Source organism: Phoenix dactylifera, chromosome 9 (assembly GCF_051530095.1).
Source record: "Phoenix dactylifera cultivar Ajwa chromosome 9, Ajwa_hap1_PhDact_Kaust_v1.1, whole genome shotgun sequence".
Lineage (NCBI taxonomy): Eukaryota > Viridiplantae > Streptophyta > Magnoliopsida > Arecales > Arecaceae > Phoenix > Phoenix dactylifera.
This window is the reverse complement of record NC_143198.1, coordinates 31,521,315-31,538,548: the sequence shown is the minus strand read 5'-3', so window position 1 is coordinate 31,538,548 and position 17,234 is coordinate 31,521,315. Positions and strand designations below refer to the sequence as shown.

The 17,234-nt window shown below is 39.7% G+C and overlaps 3 protein-coding genes and 1 non-coding gene across 8 annotated transcripts; 2 read left to right on the top strand and 2 right to left on the bottom strand.

Moving 5' to 3' along the window:
* Positions 1–1,292: 1,292 nt before the first annotated feature.
* On the bottom strand, positions 1,293–1,946 carry LOC149752936 (uncharacterized). Its single transcript, XM_089925673.1, has one exon. It carries the CDS (start codon positions 1,944–1,946, stop codon positions 1,293–1,295), a length of 654 nt encoding a protein of 217 aa, XP_089781799.1.
* A 1,995-nt stretch (positions 1,947–3,941) lies between these two features.
* On the top strand, positions 3,942–4,012 carry TRNAG-GCC (transfer RNA glycine (anticodon GCC)). Its single transcript has one exon. It is a non-coding gene; the product is annotated as a tRNA-Gly (tRNA).
* Positions 4,013–5,241: 1,229 nt separating this feature from the next.
* Positions 5,242–9,842, top strand: LOC103708311 (histone-lysine N-methyltransferase, H3 lysine-79 specific-like protein). Of its 5 annotated transcripts, XM_008793175.6 has the most exons (7): positions 5,247–5,352; positions 5,483–5,628; positions 7,688–8,118; positions 8,191–8,243; positions 8,364–8,401; positions 8,529–8,958; positions 9,379–9,842. In XM_008793175.6, exons 3-7 carry the CDS (start codon positions 7,719–7,721, stop codon positions 9,619–9,621), a joined length of 1,164 nt encoding a protein of 387 aa, XP_008791397.4. In that variant the 5' UTR covers positions 5,247–5,352; positions 5,483–5,628; positions 7,688–7,718; the 3' UTR covers positions 9,622–9,842. The 5 variants fall into 5 exon arrangements, with proteins under 5 accessions (XP_008791399.4, XP_008791397.4, XP_088561138.2 ...); XM_008793177.6 differs by lacking the exon at positions 5,483–5,628 and having other exon boundaries at positions 5,242–5,352; XM_088705012.2 differs by lacking the exon at positions 5,483–5,628 and having other exon boundaries at positions 5,258–5,352; positions 7,727–8,118.
* Positions 9,843–11,165: 1,323 nt separating this feature from the next.
* On the bottom strand, positions 11,166–17,234 carry APG7 (ThiF family protein). The gene is made up of 14 exons (XM_008793178.6): positions 16,947–17,234; positions 16,202–16,419; positions 15,807–15,998; positions 15,662–15,716; positions 15,467–15,561; positions 15,018–15,207; positions 14,802–14,907; positions 14,535–14,679; positions 14,299–14,457; positions 14,029–14,217; positions 12,588–12,794; positions 12,351–12,466; positions 11,980–12,136; positions 11,166–11,604 (listed from the first exon to the last, which is right to left on the bottom strand). Exons 1-14 carry the CDS (start codon positions 17,110–17,112, stop codon positions 11,443–11,445), a joined length of 2,157 nt encoding a protein of 718 aa, XP_008791400.3. The 5' UTR covers positions 17,113–17,234; the 3' UTR covers positions 11,166–11,442.

Below are 17,234 nucleotides of genomic sequence, written 5' to 3'. Positions count from 1 at the left end.
AGTGGGGTCTCCATGAAGCGTTAGTGCGCGAGAGAAGAGAAAGGTAGCAGGCTGACGCCACTTATTGGATGCTCAACAACCCAACAGTCCCATCTTATGGATTTTCGCGAGTGTTTTAATGCACCAACGTCCCAAATGAAAAACATAAATAGTTATAAGACTCACAACAGTTATAAAAAAAAAAAAAGTGTTGGATAGTAAAATAGGTTATCATCAATCATAGAGCAAATAATAGTTATTATCTAACCCGATTAACTGAACAAAAAAGGCCGGATATTACAAAAATTAAGGGCTTGTTTAGATGATTAAGCTGAAAATTTTGTTGGATTTATGGATTGGACCTATATTCATAAGTACCTAAAATTAGCTTTGGAGTGGACTGGTTTGAATCTCATAGGTATTTCTGAATGCTTATGAATATAGATTTTTTTTTTCTTTCTATAAAATTCAGACCAACTTGCTCTAAAATTATGTCTAGGTACTTACAAACATAAGTCTAGCTTGGCATGTAATCCTATAATTTTTTAATTTTGCTGGTCCAATTCACGAACCTAATAAAATTTTCAGCTTGATTACCCAAATAAATTCTAAAAATATAGAACAAAGAATAAGCAGAGCTTCAAGCTCAAATTAATGTTTATTAAATAACGAATATTCCTCAAAGGTGATATACAAAATTAAGCATTTATAGATAAATTATATAATATGTTAAATGATGGTCATAATTTTGGTTTGCAATGGTTGGTACAACAAAATGATGGCGCTTATTTAAATTATTGTCATTAAATATTCATGCTAACGTATAACTATGAAAAGATGGGTTCTAGATATACATAATATTGACGGCAGTTGATAAAGTTGTTACGTGGTTTGGATTGGAATCTTGTACTAATCTATTATCAACCAGATTTTTATCATAATTTTTTTAAAAATTATATATTATTTAAAAGAAGTACCCTCAAACGTCAGTCATACTCCAACATGATGTAACAAGAGTTTTTTTTTTTTTAATCAAAACGGTATTTTATTTCATATTTCTCTAACGTGAATACAATCGGACATATCAAAGAAAAGTAAACAAAATAAGGCGTATGGAACGCTATCTAAACTAGACCAAAAGACCTCCCCAGTATGCCGGGCAACATAAGAGGCGACCCAATCTGCTACACTGTTTACCTCTCAGTAAACATGGATAATCTGACAGGAGATCAACTCCCGCACCAAACTACGAGTGTCCCGTATCAAAGGGTGGCCATCCCCATACATGTCCACACCTCATATCCAGTCAATCATTATAGAACAGTCATCCTCGAGAACGAGTCTATCGCCCCCAGTACTCGTCTCACAAACGAAACACCTTCCCAAGCAGCCTGCAGCTCTGCTCCCACCGCCGAACCGCCAAGAGTGCTCCGTCCCCCAGCAGCAATAAAGGTGCCCCTGTGGTCCTTGATCACGAAACCCACACCCCCAGAGGCGTCATCCTCCGCCATGCCACCATCGAAATTCACCTTAAGATAACCAGGGGATGGGGGTACCCAAGAGAAGTAACTGAACCTGGACGCTAAAACAGCAGTGTAGGTACCCCAGATATCCCTGGTTCTCCCAGGTGGTGCCGACGTGGCCATCGTAGATGTCTCCGCTACCTGCCTCAGAGCTCTCTCCATCATAGCCCGTGGGGTCGGCCACCCACCCTCGAATAGACGGTCATTTCTGGCGAGCCATATGTGATAGGCTAGGTAAGCCACAATAGAACATGTCTCAGCAACACTCGGCCTCCGAATAGACTCACTCAAAAATCGAAGCATATCCTCCACCGACTCCCACATAGGTGGGAGTAGCGCCGAGGCCAATCTCCAACACTGCACAGCTGTAGGACATCGAAGAAGTACATGGCCGATAGTCTCCTCAGCATCCAAACATACTTCGCATGGTGGACCCATCCTCATCCCCTGTCTGGCCAACACACTCCTGGTTGGAAGGCAGCCCCAGGCCACCTTCCAAAGAAAAAGCGCCACCCGGGGATGCACCCTCATCCTCCATATCCATCCACCATCAATCCGTCTCTCCGGCTCCCTCCTAGTCCACGCATGAATATCTCTGGCACATACCCACGATCGGCCTGTCGAAAACCAGACCAATCTATCAGGCTCCGCTCGGGACGGGATCGGTAATGCCAGAATTCTCTCCACCAGCTGCTCCTCAAAGGTCTCCCATATGAACACCTCATCTCAACTCCCCTCCCCGGAGGCTAGCAAATCACAAGAGTTCTTTTAGAATCGGCATGATGGCGTCAATTGAGAACTTTTATTTTGGCTTTTAAAAGGAGCTTCTTGGGGCTTGGAGGCCATTTGCATAATTCACGTCAAGTTGTCGACAGAAGTCCGTCCAATCTTGTGTCGCGGCAGAGAGTCGGAGAGAGTATCCCCATCCTGTAGCCCATGTGTACTGCACTAGGGTGGGCGACATAGGACTGGTGCGTTTCTTTTTCGAAGCCAAAAGCGGTCTCGACGCTGGGGTGTTGGCAGCGTACGTTATCAGTTATTCGAGTGTGGAGCTGAGAACTACCTAGGCAGGTCTCCGTCATGCTCAACTTAAATTACAAGCTAGCTTAGTCATTTTAAAAAATGACTTGACGGCGGTCATCAATTGAATCCAAGAGGTCCGAGAGATGCCGGCGGCAGTCAACTGTTGCTTTGAAATATCTGGACAACGACGAGAGATGGAAGGATCTTTCATATCAAGCATGTATTTCGTGAAGCCAATGAGGCTGCGAATTGGGTGGCCATCTATGTGGCTAGTCATACAGGTAGCACCTTGTGGGCTGGGGATAAGAAGTTGCTCCGGGCACTCCAAGATATTCTCTTTTCTGATTTTATTGGGTGCATTCGTACTCGTCGGATATGACTTCTGATCTTAATAAATAAATAAATAAAGCTAAAAGAGAGGGAAAAGGAGTTCCCCAAGAAGAAATTATTTATTACGTAATATGACTATGTGGTGTACAAAAATTTTAGGGGTGGGTGTGAGCAGCAAATGACGACCTTCTTCTCCGGTGAGGTTCTCGCCTTCGGGATGCATTGTTCTTATGGAGTTTTTTTATTACACCCTCCCAAGTAGGAGGCATGGTAACGAGAGATCAAGCTTCAAGGCTGTATTGAGAGATTCTTCATTGGTGCTAAAGCTATCGACTCCTTGCTAGCTACAAACTTTTTTTTTTTTTTGATATGGTGGAGCACATGAGGAGCTTTTTGCATTGGTTCGATACTCCCTAAATATTGCATGCCGCACGAGGTGCACCATTTCGCCCTTGCACGACACCGATCGGATTTTCAGTTTCTATATTCATCGCACGGTTTGTCTTGGATTGTCTCTCCCAATCAGATTTTCCGTTCTCATGAGCCCTATTCGTCATCCTATCTCGTATTGTTCTTCTAGTGCATTGTTGATATGGTGCATCTGATGCATCTGATGCAGAGTACAATTTCTCCAATATTTCTAGCTTTGTTGTAAGTTTTGCCATGTGGCTTTTATTCTTTTGTGTTAAGTAGTGAGGTGCTTTAATTAACTGACATATGACTCCATTTGATTGCTGAGAAAGTTTTTTTATTTTTAAGAAAAAATATCATGATTGATCTTAGAAAATTGCAAACAAACGTATAGAGAAAATAATTACAATACAATTTAGCCGTCAATTTTGTTGTTTCTAAAGAGCGAAAGTTTTAGGTTCATTGGAGTTGGTTATGTTTTTCTCTATTTTCTCTTTCAAACAATGAGCATTAAGATTGATCTATAATTTCACTCAATCAACAATATCCACATCTTGCATAGCCACATTGCAACAGTGTTGCTTGAACCAGAATCAGCCCGTGCACCGTTGTGCAGGAACAACAGCCTGAATTTTACCCATTTTCAGCACTTCAAGTCCCAAAATCTTCGTCACCGCACCAGTGGTCTAGTGGTAGAATAGTACCCTGCCACGGTACAGACCCGGGTTCGATTCCCGGCTGGTGCAAACTTTTTGTAGTTTTATCACTTTTTTTCCAGCTTTAAGTTCTTTTTTTGCTTAAAGCCAGCTTTAAGTTCTTGCCGTAATATTCGGAGCACATTCTACTATTCTAGTCTCCTTTTGCCTATCATGAGAGTTCCTCTCCTTTCTAATCCTTTTTTTGTGATTTCCTTTCACAATATATCTAACATAAAAATCTAATTCTAAAAAGATTCTCCTTGCAATATCTTTCCTCGATCCATCACACTATCAAATTCGACTGCGAGTCAGTCTTCTTTGTGATCTATTCTCTCTTAGTCGATCTTTTACCATAAGGATCACCGAGATCTTCTGTTCCTCGTTAGATGGACAAACCGCAGCAGCAGAATCAAGCCGCCGCGGGGGAGGGGTAGATTCATAGAAAGAACTTGGGTATTTATTTCAATTAGTCATTTTAGATAAGATCTTGATTGTTACAATATTTTATCTATTTATAATACTGCTACTAATATCATATCACTCGTTTTGGTGCTATTCCTGAAACAATTTGGATCAACAGTGCTTTTCTTAACCCTATAGTGCCGTGTGCCTACAATAGCTTTTATGCAAGCAACCCCAAACTATTTTCCTAGGGAGCTTTTAGTTGTTGAATGAATTTATCAAAATTCATGGATGTGATCACAAACACAAAATTAGAAATCTGAAAAGAAATTACCTTCTAAATTCATTTACAATGAAGCAATTTATTCCTAAATGAGGAGGGGCTTGAGTAGATTAGCACATTTATTTTGGATTAATTGATTCCCCTATCAAGGAAGAGATTTTTTGAAAAAAAATAAAATATGGAAACCGGATGCCCCCGTCTGGTTTGTCCGATAGAGTTGCTATCTGATCCGCCGGTACCGAGATGGCGCTAGAGTGACGTACTCACACGTAAGGCAACCTATGGGTCGAGAAGGGCATGCAGAAACTTGCAATCCGAATATTTTTTGATGGAAAGGAAGCTCGGTGGAAGCTGCTATGTGGGTAGGTTCGTCCCTCCTCCCTTCCTCCTATTTTTCTACCAAAAAAAAAAAAAAAAAAACCAATCGGCCGCCCAATCCAACACGGGACCAATCGGCGACTTTTTTTTTTTTTTTTTTTGCTGTAACAAGCATATCATACATCATGGATATCAGCTGCCGTTCGGGCGCGGACCATGCGTGACCCTAGCCCGACCGAACCCCGTTAAGGTAACCATTCCGCAGGCTCACTATAACACAACTAATCCCTAAACGCCACACAGGAGTCCAGCATTGACAGCAGGAGATAAAGCCCCCCCTCTCTCTTGCTCGCTCGCTTTCTCGGAGACGCCATTTTTGGCCCTCGTAAGCTCCTCCTCATCCTTCTTTTCTCATTCTTTATGCACCATCTGATTTAATAAGTAATTTTTTCTCTCTTTCTACTTGGGCGTTTCCTTTTCTCACTCTTCCACGGCTCCTTTTTCTTCTTATCAAGGGCAACAACAAAATCTACTAATCCTTCTACTGTTACCCTTATCTGCTTGTTTTTCCGTTAATACAATTTTAACCACTCGATGGATCGATTTTGATGTCACTGAGGGGAGCGATTTTGGCGTCGTCCATTTATTCTTAGTTTATCAGGTTTATCCCTTTCCTTGAATTATTGCGATCACAAAAAGTTATACAATTTTATTTTTTTCATTTTTATCTTGGGTAATATTTGGATGTGACGAGAAATGTGGCATCCTTGTCAACCTGGAGGATAACCCCAGATAGACAGTAGAGAAATAACAGCTCCAGATTGAAGAAGTGAAGTGGATCTAATAGAGTCTAAAAGCGTAATATGATAGGTGTTGCCGCTGAGAACCGGTCCGTCTTAGGCACCGTGATGAGAAGCGTGACGACGCAGAGCTTGGCTGTCGGCTGCTCCGGTCGGGATCGAAGAAGGCGAGCGGATACGCTCAGCAGGAGACCCTCCGATGCCTAAGTCAGGATGGTGCTCAAGGAACAGAAGGAGCTTCTCATTGCGGTGCCTAGGACAGGCCGGTTCTCAGTGGCAACAATAGGAAAGAGTAGAACAAAAGAAAAATAACTAGTTGGTCCCAGAGATATTGGTTTGAAGCTTGGGTTATGGTGTTAGTCGCATAATTCGGAATTTGGAGTCATTAAACTAGAGGCAAGTGTATGATTTTGGAAGATAAAGAGGAGTATTTTGGGAAGATGTCAGAAAAGAATATTCTAGAAAATAATTGAACTTAATTAGTGGAAATGACTGAAGCAATTTACGTAACGTTAGGAATACCATGAAGTTTGCTAAAATCCTGCAAAATCTTATTTTTCCCAGTAAACTAGATACACTGTGAAAACTATAATCTGAGAATCCTTCTGTAGTTTGGAGTTTGTAGGGATGCTGTTTGATCTTTTTATCTTCCAACCTCAAACCGACATTGTAGTGTATCTATTAAACATGATTCTCCCTTTTATATACATATATTTGTATGATTGTATTGTACAACATGTCCTACTCCGATGTTTCCTTGTTTCTGATAGTTTGGTCATGTCGAATTCATAATATTGCCTTTGTGGGGAGTCGTAGACCATGTCCTGAATGGGCTTGCATACAGTGAACTATGAAGGGCTACCATGTTAACGAGCATTAAGCTACTTGATATGTCAAGCCTGTTCCCCTGATTTTTGATAGGAAAACAGCTACAATGAATGTCCCATGTTATGTTTTATAGGCATGAAAAACATTTTTAACAAAAAAAATGTTCCTCCTTGAGCCATTATTTTTGATATAGAAACTTGATTAAATGAACATGTACTTATTTAAATCAATCAATCATCTTGTGGTAGATCAAGCAGTCTTATGGTGTAAAGTTTTAATTATATCAATGACATGCACCGTATCACCATTTTGCCAACAAAGAGTTCTTTTGCAAGAGAAGTGGGCCTGCTTAAAGTATACAAACACATATTGCATGTATGATGAGAGTTATAGGATTCGAAGTGGAGCATCAGATCAGTTAGTCTAACAGGTGAAAATATTAAAAAGCCTTGTGCTTTGCAGTGGCTTGTGTTGATACATGTTGGTGCAGTTTGATTTCAGTTACCGCATTGCAAAGAGACCAAAAATACCTTCAACTTAATCATATCCATATCAATACAAACATGAAGCCATTTTGACACTTTACAGGCAACTCCTTTAGATGTAATTGGCCTGTCTACACATGTCCGACAGAGAAGGGGGGAGAGAGAGAGAGAGAGAGAGAGAGAGTTTTGGACATGTGCAGTATACCTAGAGAATATTAGGATGAAATAGAATTCGTAAACCTGACAACAAACATTTAGGATAAGGCTTCTTGTTTTACTTTTTTTTCAATGCATTAAACCCTGTTTGCTTTTTAATGCGAAAACCCATTAGTAAATTTCAAACATCATCTTGGGCTTTGGTGATAGCATCTTCATTACAACATTTTCAACTGCTATTTGCAAGGGAAGTTGACATTCTGACCTGTTAAAAATGGAATAAGAAATTTCTGAATTTCATGAAACCAAGTGCATCAGAGTTGATGATGAGAAATGAACATTCTGTACTGAAGTCTCTGTATGTTTCATGTATGCAAAAATGTTGGTTGTGTTTAGGGTATTCTTATTTCAGGAAATGCATGCCATGTTGATCCTTTTACTGTGCCACCAGAATTTACTTGGGACCTGTATGCACCTGTACAATGAACAGTGTACAATTCCAACAAGCACCAATGCTGGCAAACATTCAAATGTCTTCTTTCAATGCATCTCGAGCATTGATCCATACTCATTTCTTTCCAAAAGAGTATGTTGGAGCTTTGCAACTGGTCAAAGATGAAGAATCATCTAAACTCAATCGTCTGCAGCTGACTATCGAATCATCTACTGAGCAGTATAAAACTGAGAAGATTTCAGCAGACAGAGATGAAGAATGTCAGTTGCATGATATAGACAATGTTATATACGAGGAAGCTGATAGTGCTTCAGATTATGCAAAAAGTGCTTCCAATATTTGTGACAAGGAAATCCAGAGAAGGTGGAAGATTGGACTAGCAAACAAAGGTAGGACACCTTGGAACAAAGGGAAGAAGCACAGTAAAGGTATAATCCATCTTACTTATCAGATGAGTTTGACCTAATTTATATGATTCTTATACCATACTTCAATAACAGAGACTCGAGAGCTCATCAAGAGGAGGACTATGGAGGCCTTGAGTGATCCCAAGGTGATGTCATGTAAGCATCAATTTCATTCTGTTCTCCCATGGGTGCTGGAGATCTATCCGTCGGTGTCCTTGGCTTTTACACATGTTGAATTTGCTAAATTTCTTTTATTCTTTTGTCAGGTTAGGAAGAAGATGTCTGAATATCCTCATTCTCACAGGTATGCTCATATTTGCTATTTAACACCATTAGTGTTCGTTCATTATATGGTCCTTAGTGCAGATTGCTTGTTTGCGTAAAAGCTGAGCTCTGGAAGGTCAAAACTGAGTAATTCAAATATTTCTCAGTGATCAGAGCAAGGCGAGAATAAGTTCTGGACTAAAAAAGTCCTGGGAAAAGCGCTTGAAACATAGAAGATCACAAGAGTATTTCTGTATCATATGGTCTGGAAGCATCGCAGAAGCAGCAAGAGAAGGTGGTTGCGGGCAACAGGAATTGAACTGGGATAGCTATGAAAAAATTAAAGCTGATATCGAATCTCAACAAATTCAGCAGAAAGCAGAAAAAGCAAGGACCAGAGAAATTGCAAAGCGAAGGGCAGGGAGAGTGTCCCAGATTAGGGTAGAAAATGTTGCAGGGCTTGCTAAACAGAGTAACGGCAATGAACAGAAGGCAGAGGCTAAGAAAGTTGTGGCATCATCATGGAAGAGATCAGAGGATGAGAAAAAGAAGATGGCTTTATCTAAGGGTTTCAAACTAAAGGCAAGATTGATTAAGGTAATACCACAGATGCTCTCCATGGCCTTACACTTAAAAATTCCTGTTTGTGACCGGTGTCCAATACTTCATTAGCAGCGGTTGTCTGATTATGCACGAAGTTTACATGACCCGCACGTCATCCCATATATTTATTTTGATCTACGCTGTCTGCATTTTGCTCATCTTCCCAAAATCCAATGGAAGTAACTGATAAAGACAATCCTGCAGGTCTCACACCACTAAGATATAGACATTTAAAAATGGTGTATTTTCTTTTCAACTTTCTTCAGAGTCTGAAATTTTCGCATTTTAATTTTGCTTGCTATCTGACTTCCCTGCAATTTCTCCGTCCATCCAATATATTTTTCCTTGTTAATGCTGTGCTACTTTTTAATGTTAAACGTGCGTCTCCATAATATTTTATATTTTTTGCTGAAGTTTCACCACCGTAAGAAGAAGTTGAGCAGTTTTGTCAGTATTCAGAGCGAGAAGATAGTTGAGCCTGAGCCACTTATTGAGAAATGGGATTTGGAGTTCATCAAGGCGGAAAGACTGCGAAGAAAAATTTCGCTTGCTGATCAAATTCAGTCTCTGAAGAGCAGAAAAGCAAAGTGTAGCACCGAAGAAGTTCCAGCCCCTGCATCATTTGATTCTTCTGTCGAAGAGAAAGCAGGAGGCTGATAAGTTCTTTTACATCTACTTTCACCGCAGGTAATATACACCAGGAAGAAATCAGCATGTTTCTCCCTATATATAATGCTACTTGTAGTTTTCTATCCAGTTAGCATGTGCCTCTGCTAACTTGTACCAAAATTCATTTACACCTAGGCACATTGTATTAAATGTGTATTCCAAAATTGATTGCCAATCAGAATGAAGCTTCTCCCACGTTTTTCATACCATTTTTACTGTCCTCGAGTTGGTTCTTGTGACTCTGATTAATCCTTCCTTGGAGGACGGGCGAGAGAGAGAGAGAGAGAGAGAGAGAGAGTTGAGCTTAGACAAGCAAACAAACAGCCGTGAATTTTGTTGGTTATGACCCAAGAATTTAGGCAAGATAGGGTGTCATGGTAGCCCTTTTAATGGATCAGTGTCCAGGAGAGTAGTATCCAGTAGTCCAGCCAAATCGCAATGATCCAAGTATCCTACTTGGGTTTAGGTGTTAATTCACCAGATCTTATAGTTTAAAACACAACTTCACTTCCTGATATATATATATATATATATATTGCTTAATGCGGGTGCTTCATCCGATGCATGTACGAATACACCTAATAAATCCTGATATATGTTCCCTGCAAGTATTGGATAAGCAACAGGCACAGGCATTCAAGGTTCACGCAGAATGTAGGGAACTTTCAGCAACATGCACATGTAGGCGTATGATGCCTTCTAAAGGATCTCTAATACGCACTGAGGCCTCTGAAGATTAGAATCCAGAAAAAGCGAGCCTAACAAGTTCTTTAAATTTCATGCCTAGAGGCTTGGAGCGATCAGTTGAAAATGGGAGGCAAGAAGAATGTTGGCCAGCTAATTTCTGCAATAGTGGACAAGCAGAATGTTGGATGGCCTTCCAAAATAACTCTTTGATTTGGTTTCCAGTCACGTTCAATGATGAAAGTCCAGTCCAAATAAGCTATGGTAGAAGTGTCTGACGGGCTTCCCCGGTGGTGTGCCTTAGGGAAGAAGAGCGGGAGGAGGTGGAGCATCCGCTTTTGGGTGATATTCGTCGGATGTTATGAAAGTGCCGAATTCTCCAGGTCAGGCATGTCACCTCCTTCGTTGCGCATCACTTCAGAGAGTTTTTTTGAACTCATCGGTTTTTCATTTCTTTTGCTTTGTGTTGCTTGCTTGATTCTGATGTAGCTGGCTGTGCTCATACTATAGTAGTGTAAGCAGTCGATTCACTAAAAAAAAATGTCTAACGGGAATTAGCGCATGGCCCAGCAGTTCGCATCATTAAGTTTGCCCCTGAAGAGCAGAGAGGAGTAAAATCTAATATATAAACAGCACCAAACTTCAGACAGGAAGACCGGGGAAGGAAAAAAAATAAACAGTATATTCCAAGATCTCGTTTGGATGCATGGAACTGATGCGCATAGTATCATCAACTCAAAAATGGTGCTTTAATGATGTGATTTGGACTTCTAGCGCCCGTACAGCTGAAACATTGTAAGCAAAAAAGCCCTGCTCTGATGCTACACAGTTTGGCAGATGCCCTGTTATAAGATCTTGGAAATCAGATTCGTTCCTTTTTAATAAATTAGAAATATGCCAGGAATCCAAATTTGGTCATTAACGTGTACAGACTTTTCTTTCGCCTCCCATTGGGTAATTAATGAAACTGAACAAATGGGTAAATAAATACATATTGTCTAAATTACAAGACGAAGACATGCTTTCGATGACTTTCTCCTCCCAGAGAAGGTGCTTGATGTGACTGGCTATAATCGATGATGATCGATATGCTTAAACTTCGGTACCAAAAGATGGTTGAGTACCTCAGACATCAGCATCATCGTCTGTTTCGTTATCCCAATCCAATTTGAATGAACTTGCTGATTTCATCAGCTCTGTCAGTCCAGTAAGGTCTTCCAGATAGCTGGGATGGTTAATAGCTTGTAAAATAAACTCCATTCCTCGTCTTCTATATTCTGACACCACCTGAAATAGGTTAAACAGCATAAGGGCGAGGGGAGAACAATGAAAAAACATAATACATTGCACATATGCACAAGCACGCGTTTAAAGCAATCATCTCTATATCTCGAGAGTAAAACAACATGCCTCATCCCATCTATTTAAATGCAGGTAAATGCAGCATGAATAAAATTTCATGTCACCGTCCAAAGGAATATGCTTTGTTCTGTCTATACTCTATACTACTCAAATATTTGGCGCAGGTCACAAGTCAGAAATGTTTGACATAGAAGCACTGTATTGGAATCTGTATGATCTTGGAGATTCAACCAATAAATCCAAGACAACTGACAATGAGCATCAGATCACAGAAACTGCAATGACAAGGAGTTAACTTACAGTACTGCTGCAAGCTGTACAACTGTTTGATGAATGGCCTACGAGCGTCATTTGAGAAAATTGTGGCATAGAGCCTCGAATTTGATGGGGCAATATACCAAAAGGCTGCTCACTGCTGCTTGTAATTGAGGTAGCAATCTCACCTGGAGCATGTATCCTGTTACAAAAAGCAATTGCGACTCGTGTTCACAAAAGGTGGCAAAAGGCAAATTTAAGTTTCTCAAATGCATGTCCTGCCGCCCTTCTATAAATAAACCATTTAACATTATAGGAAGTAGGCAAGGAGCTACCCACATTTTTACTGGAAAAATTCAAATATTTCACCAGCCACAAATGTAAGTGATTTTTCTGCACAAACTTCTTAGGCTTACCCATTGGGATGATGTAAAATCCCCACCAGTAGTTCCACTGCTAGTGCAGAAGCAATCGGTGCAAGTCCAGGTCGTGTCACTGTACATTGCTGGTCCAATGTCCGATTGGAAGTTGACTGCATCGAGTGCATATAACTTAGCCACAGAAATGAGATCACCAAGTACAGCATTGCTCAAAAAAGAATGATCAAACAAGCAAATATCTTCAGATGCAATACCATCAAGAAAATTACATACATCTATAGGAGCAACGACATCATTGCAGAAATAACACCCTAACCGCTGCCCTTTATCCCCATCTATTGTCAATGAGGTATCAACCTGAGCAACCACAGTGCTCATATCTTCAACTTTAGTACTAGAATCAGACATAGAAACAAGAGGAGCAGCCCCATGACGCATAACAAGGTAACTGTCAAATCCCAAAGCTGCAGTAATAGCTATCTGCAAAAAAGATGACGCATAAGAACCTAACTATATAAATTTGCTTATTTAAATCTCTGGATGAAAAAATTAAGTTATTAAGTCATGTCAATGGTACATGAAAGCTTAGGATATATTAATCATATATGCATCAATCATAAATACATACACAAGAAAGGGTCTTCTTGAAGAATAGCCATGCTCATTTTTATCAAAGGCCAAACATTTCTTTGACACAAGCATTTTTAAATCCTCCTATAAAATTTCTGTTTGGTGATTCTTCTGGTTTGTTATACAAGATTCAAGCCATGGAAATTAGTACAACATTGATGCAGTATATGTTTAATAATCTTAAGCTTCCTCCATATGCTGATGTCCCAACTTGAACCCTACCAAACAGTAATTGATGGGCAAAGGTTGTTGGTTATGGTTAGGGTTCCATTTCTTCCCATCATCACTTTTTCTTAGATCGATATTATTGTTCTTGCCTTGAATATAATAATGTTGTGCGCCGGCACCCTCTTTCTTGACAATAAGTAACAGTACAACCCATACAACATTCCTATCATTGACTAAACTGCAAGGTGATCTAAGGGATATATGTATTAAAATGAGAAAATTCACTTGGAAACATTTACAAGAATAACAGGCCTGGCAGAATAAGATAGTAAAGCACCTGGTTGGCTGGTAATTAACTATATAAAAGGCTTTCGTATATCTCCTAACAATGCAAGACAGATGAAGTATAATTAGTATAAATGATAAAACACAGATTTAATATTGTGGTTGTCCCAAAACTGAATAGAAGTTTGCAGTTCATGGCTTGATACAGTTGCTCTGGATCTTTGAAGTAGGGAGGACTCAACCTTTAGTAGCAAATTGGTGAAAAAGAAATGTGGATTTTTAACAATGTCATTAAAGTATATAAAGTTTTAAAAAACTGTAATAGCTTGCTCCCCTGATAATATTTCAATTGTCACATAATTGCAGGGTAGGATCTGTAATTGCTGAATGCTTGGTTTTGATAACAGTTCAATGTTGTCATGCATTTTCGTATCTCTGAGAAGATATCAGTACTGTCAATTATCAGGCCTCCTATTCTAGTAAAAGAAAATGTGCCCCCAATGATTTATTAGATAATATATCAGAATACAACTTTCTGACCAACAAAATTGCAAACAGATCAGGGAATGAAAGCAATATATTTTTTAATCTTTCAGAGATATATCCACAGTATCATAATAAAGAGCCTCACCTTGTTCAAATTTGCACAAAAAAGTGTTGGAAGCCATCTGCTTTCTCTTGTGTCTGTCAGTAGAAAGATCACATCATGGGAAGCTATTAAAGATTGAAGATGCTTGCAATCTTCAAGCACGCCATCTGATTCATGGGCAGGTACAGGATGCCCTGGCATTGGTATGGCCAGTTTAATACCTTCTGCTTCCTGCAATTAACTTCAGTTAGTTTGGTGCTAGTATAGCTTCTTCATATCAGGATAGCCCAATGAGATGGTCATCAGACCCACCACAGCTGGAAATATACACTTTAGACTTCTAGCTGCTGCAACAGCTTTCAAGTTGCCACCATTGAGGCAATCCTCAAATGTATACAAAGACTGTCTTACGGGATTAGACATAGCTACCCGGCCACTGTCAAGCAGTGTTATCTTCCTAACGCCCCAAGCCTGAAAATAGAATTTTGCACCATTAATAAGCAAAAATATAGGTTATTTCAATTAAACAGCAGTTACAGATTACTGACCATAAGCATACGAGCAACCTGGCATCCAAGTGTACCAGCACCTAAAAGAAGACATCGAACAATAGACAAGACATTTAAATTTAGAGATGGCAATGTACGCCACCTCATGAGCTTTAAATTCAAGTCTGCAGCAGACACAGCCAATCTGAAAATAAGGCAAAATGATGATCATCCTTAACATACATTTAAAAGAAAAGCTTTTTTTAGTGTCTGTACTTTCAAGCAAAGCAAATGATAGGCTCTAGTTGATGTTTATAACAATAATACCTCTCTGGATCCATGGAATCTGCAAGGTTGATAGTCCTGGATGCTAACTTCCCTCTCTTCAGTTCCCATCCTACAGCTTTAGGAATGCATTGTGGATCTCTCCAGGCTATCAAAATTATACAAGTTTACAGCAATCTAGAGTCATGAAATCGATCAAAATACCATTAGTATGCAACTAAATAGAACAGAGCATTTACCCATTATCTGCCGCTCTACCTTGTGGTGGTGAAACCAAAGCTTCACCAACAAGGGATAACCCCAAGTCAGCCAAACCATGTTTCTCTCGATAGCACAAAAAGTGGACCTTTTCTATGTTCCATCTTGAACTGATAAATGCAAGGAAGTTGCGCAGAGGCCATCCAGGATTATTTGGAAGATGACATGGATCATAGAAGCCAAATAGCAACTGCACCAGCACAATGTGCAGTAAGATCAAGCTACAAATTCCAAGTTATCATTTAGGTTTTAGCTGAAAACATATGTAAACTCTGATACACAGCATGGCATTGTTTATGAAAGCAAATCAATTCAATAAAAACATGATAAAAACATTGACGTAAATAATACATATTATGATTCATCTACTATCGAACAAATAGAAAAGAATCAAAAGATGAAACTATACTGGAAGTAAAGCAACTTTAATGGAAGTAAAACAAACAAACCTTCTGACCATCAACTTGGCATGCTTCCCAGTCCTTTAATGGCCTAACAGTGGCATGTGAACTTGAAGTAAAACTAACCAAAAAGAATGGGACATCTGTGGAATTTAGGATGATTGACAAATTAATGGAGTACATCAGGGCTCTTTGTCACATGTGAGAGAAAAATCAATAGAATAGAAAATACAAATGCTCAACCTGCTGTCGAGCTTGAATTGCGCCATTCATTGCATGCCGCTGATAAAGATTCAACCTATTAATAGAAAATCAACTTCAGAATTTCTACAAAACCTTTTACAAAACAAGGAATTTTGATATGTAACATAGAATCATGTGAACGCACCTCTTCTAGATTAAGTGCCTCTAAAGCAGGTTGCAGATTGAGTAAGGTTGCTGGAGGATCAAGTACCAATGCAGGAAACGCAAACCAGTAACGGAAGCTCCACTTTTTAAGATCAGCAAATGAGATGACAAGGAACCTTGAAAGCAATGCACTATCCTCTTCTACTTTTCCGGAGCAAATGTCCTCTAATATCTAATGGACCAATGAGCAGGGATTAGTGTGATTTCTTGGGACATAACATATGCCTGCTTCTCAGTCATTCAATTTATGGGTGCAATTAAAAGAAAGTCCATAAGAAGGGAAAAAAAAAAATCTAACTTTTGAATCTTTACCAACACTTGCAGGTGAGATTTAAATAGACCAAGAAGAGCACAAGGCTAATCCAAAACAAATACCTTTTTTGCTTCCATCTTTAGCAGAGACTCTCTATCAAGGGCATGGAAGCTCTCTAATGTATTGGTGTTGTAAAGAATCCCAGGAACAGGACATCTATTCCGGTTGCCACGAGTCATCTCAGATGGCGATGACCACATAGTAGGATCATGTGGCAATGATTCGGCAAGCAACGTCATATGGTTCGAAACTTGGGCATGGGAACAAGGTGCATAAAAACCTATTAACAAACAAAATACCTTTCAGCTAAAATTGAAGGCTCCAATCTTGCATCCTGATAAAGAAACTAAAATACAGCGGTTTCTTGAACACAAGTATTGCCAAAACTTAGTTGCATCACCTGTATTCCATGCTTTCTTTGAAAGAAAACAAACAGAAGAACAAATCTAAAGAGGAACCAACGGGAAAACTTCTGATCCAGCACAGTGTTATTAACTGCCCTGATTCAGCAACGAGAATTCTGAAAACAGGTTGCTAAAACTTCAATCTCTCTAAAGTTCTTTGAGTCCACATCCATAATACTCAAAAATCACATATTAGATATGCCATTTGGCTTCCACTAGATTTGGCTTCCACGGATAATAGATCAAGAAATAGGGTAACAAGAAATTAATCAACTAAAAACATGAAAAAGATAAATTTATAACAGATTGGACGAATTCATCAAAAAAACGAACTATTATCAGGACCGAAACGATCTAGGGCTAGATCTAACAAAGAAGCAGTAGAGAAAGAAAGGGGACATGCCGATGATAGGGATGGGGGATTGATCGATCCCCAAGGTATCAAGCTTGAGAGAAGAGAGCCTCCGCCAGAAACCATCCTCCACCAAGCTCTGAAACGGAGCGAACTGCAATATTTTCCCCGCTCTCTCCGAAGAAGGCCACGACGAAGTCGAAGGGCTCTCCGCCATTGACCCCCACGACTTCCTCTCTCTCCCCCTGGGATGGTATTAGAGTCGGAGGCAATGAGGTCGCATAAAACTGCGATGTTTGCTTTGATCTCCCGTCCTCTATTCTTTACCGAACAAACTCC

Excerpts from the sequence above, each read along its gene's own strand:
- LOC103708311 (XM_008793177.6), top strand. The coding sequence starts at position 7,719 with ATGAACAGTGTACAATTCCAACAAGCACCAATGCTGGCAAACATTCAA. Across the intron at positions 8,119-8,190 it reads AGGGAAGAAGCACAGTAAAG|AGACTCGAGAGCTCATCAAG; the intron begins GTATAATCCATC and ends CTTCAATAACAG. Across the intron at positions 8,402-8,528 it reads GAATATCCTCATTCTCACAG|TGATCAGAGCAAGGCGAGAA; the intron begins GTATGCTCATAT and ends AATATTTCTCAG.
- APG7 (XM_008793178.6), bottom strand. The coding sequence starts at position 17,112 with ATGGCGGAGAGCCCTTCGACTTCGTCGTGGCCTTCTTCGGAGAGAGCG. Across the intron at positions 14,908-15,017 it reads TTTGGTTTCACCACCACAAG|CCTGGAGAGATCCACAATGC; the intron begins GTAGAGCGGCAG and ends TAATTTTGATAG. Across the intron at positions 12,137-12,350 it reads ATTTTACATCATCCCAATGG|GATACATGCTCCAGGTGAGA; the intron begins GTAAGCCTAAGA and ends TTTTTGTAACAG.
- LOC149752936 (XM_089925673.1), bottom strand. The coding sequence starts at position 1,946 with ATGAGGATGGGTCCACCATGCGAAGTATGTTTGGATGCTGAGGAGACT.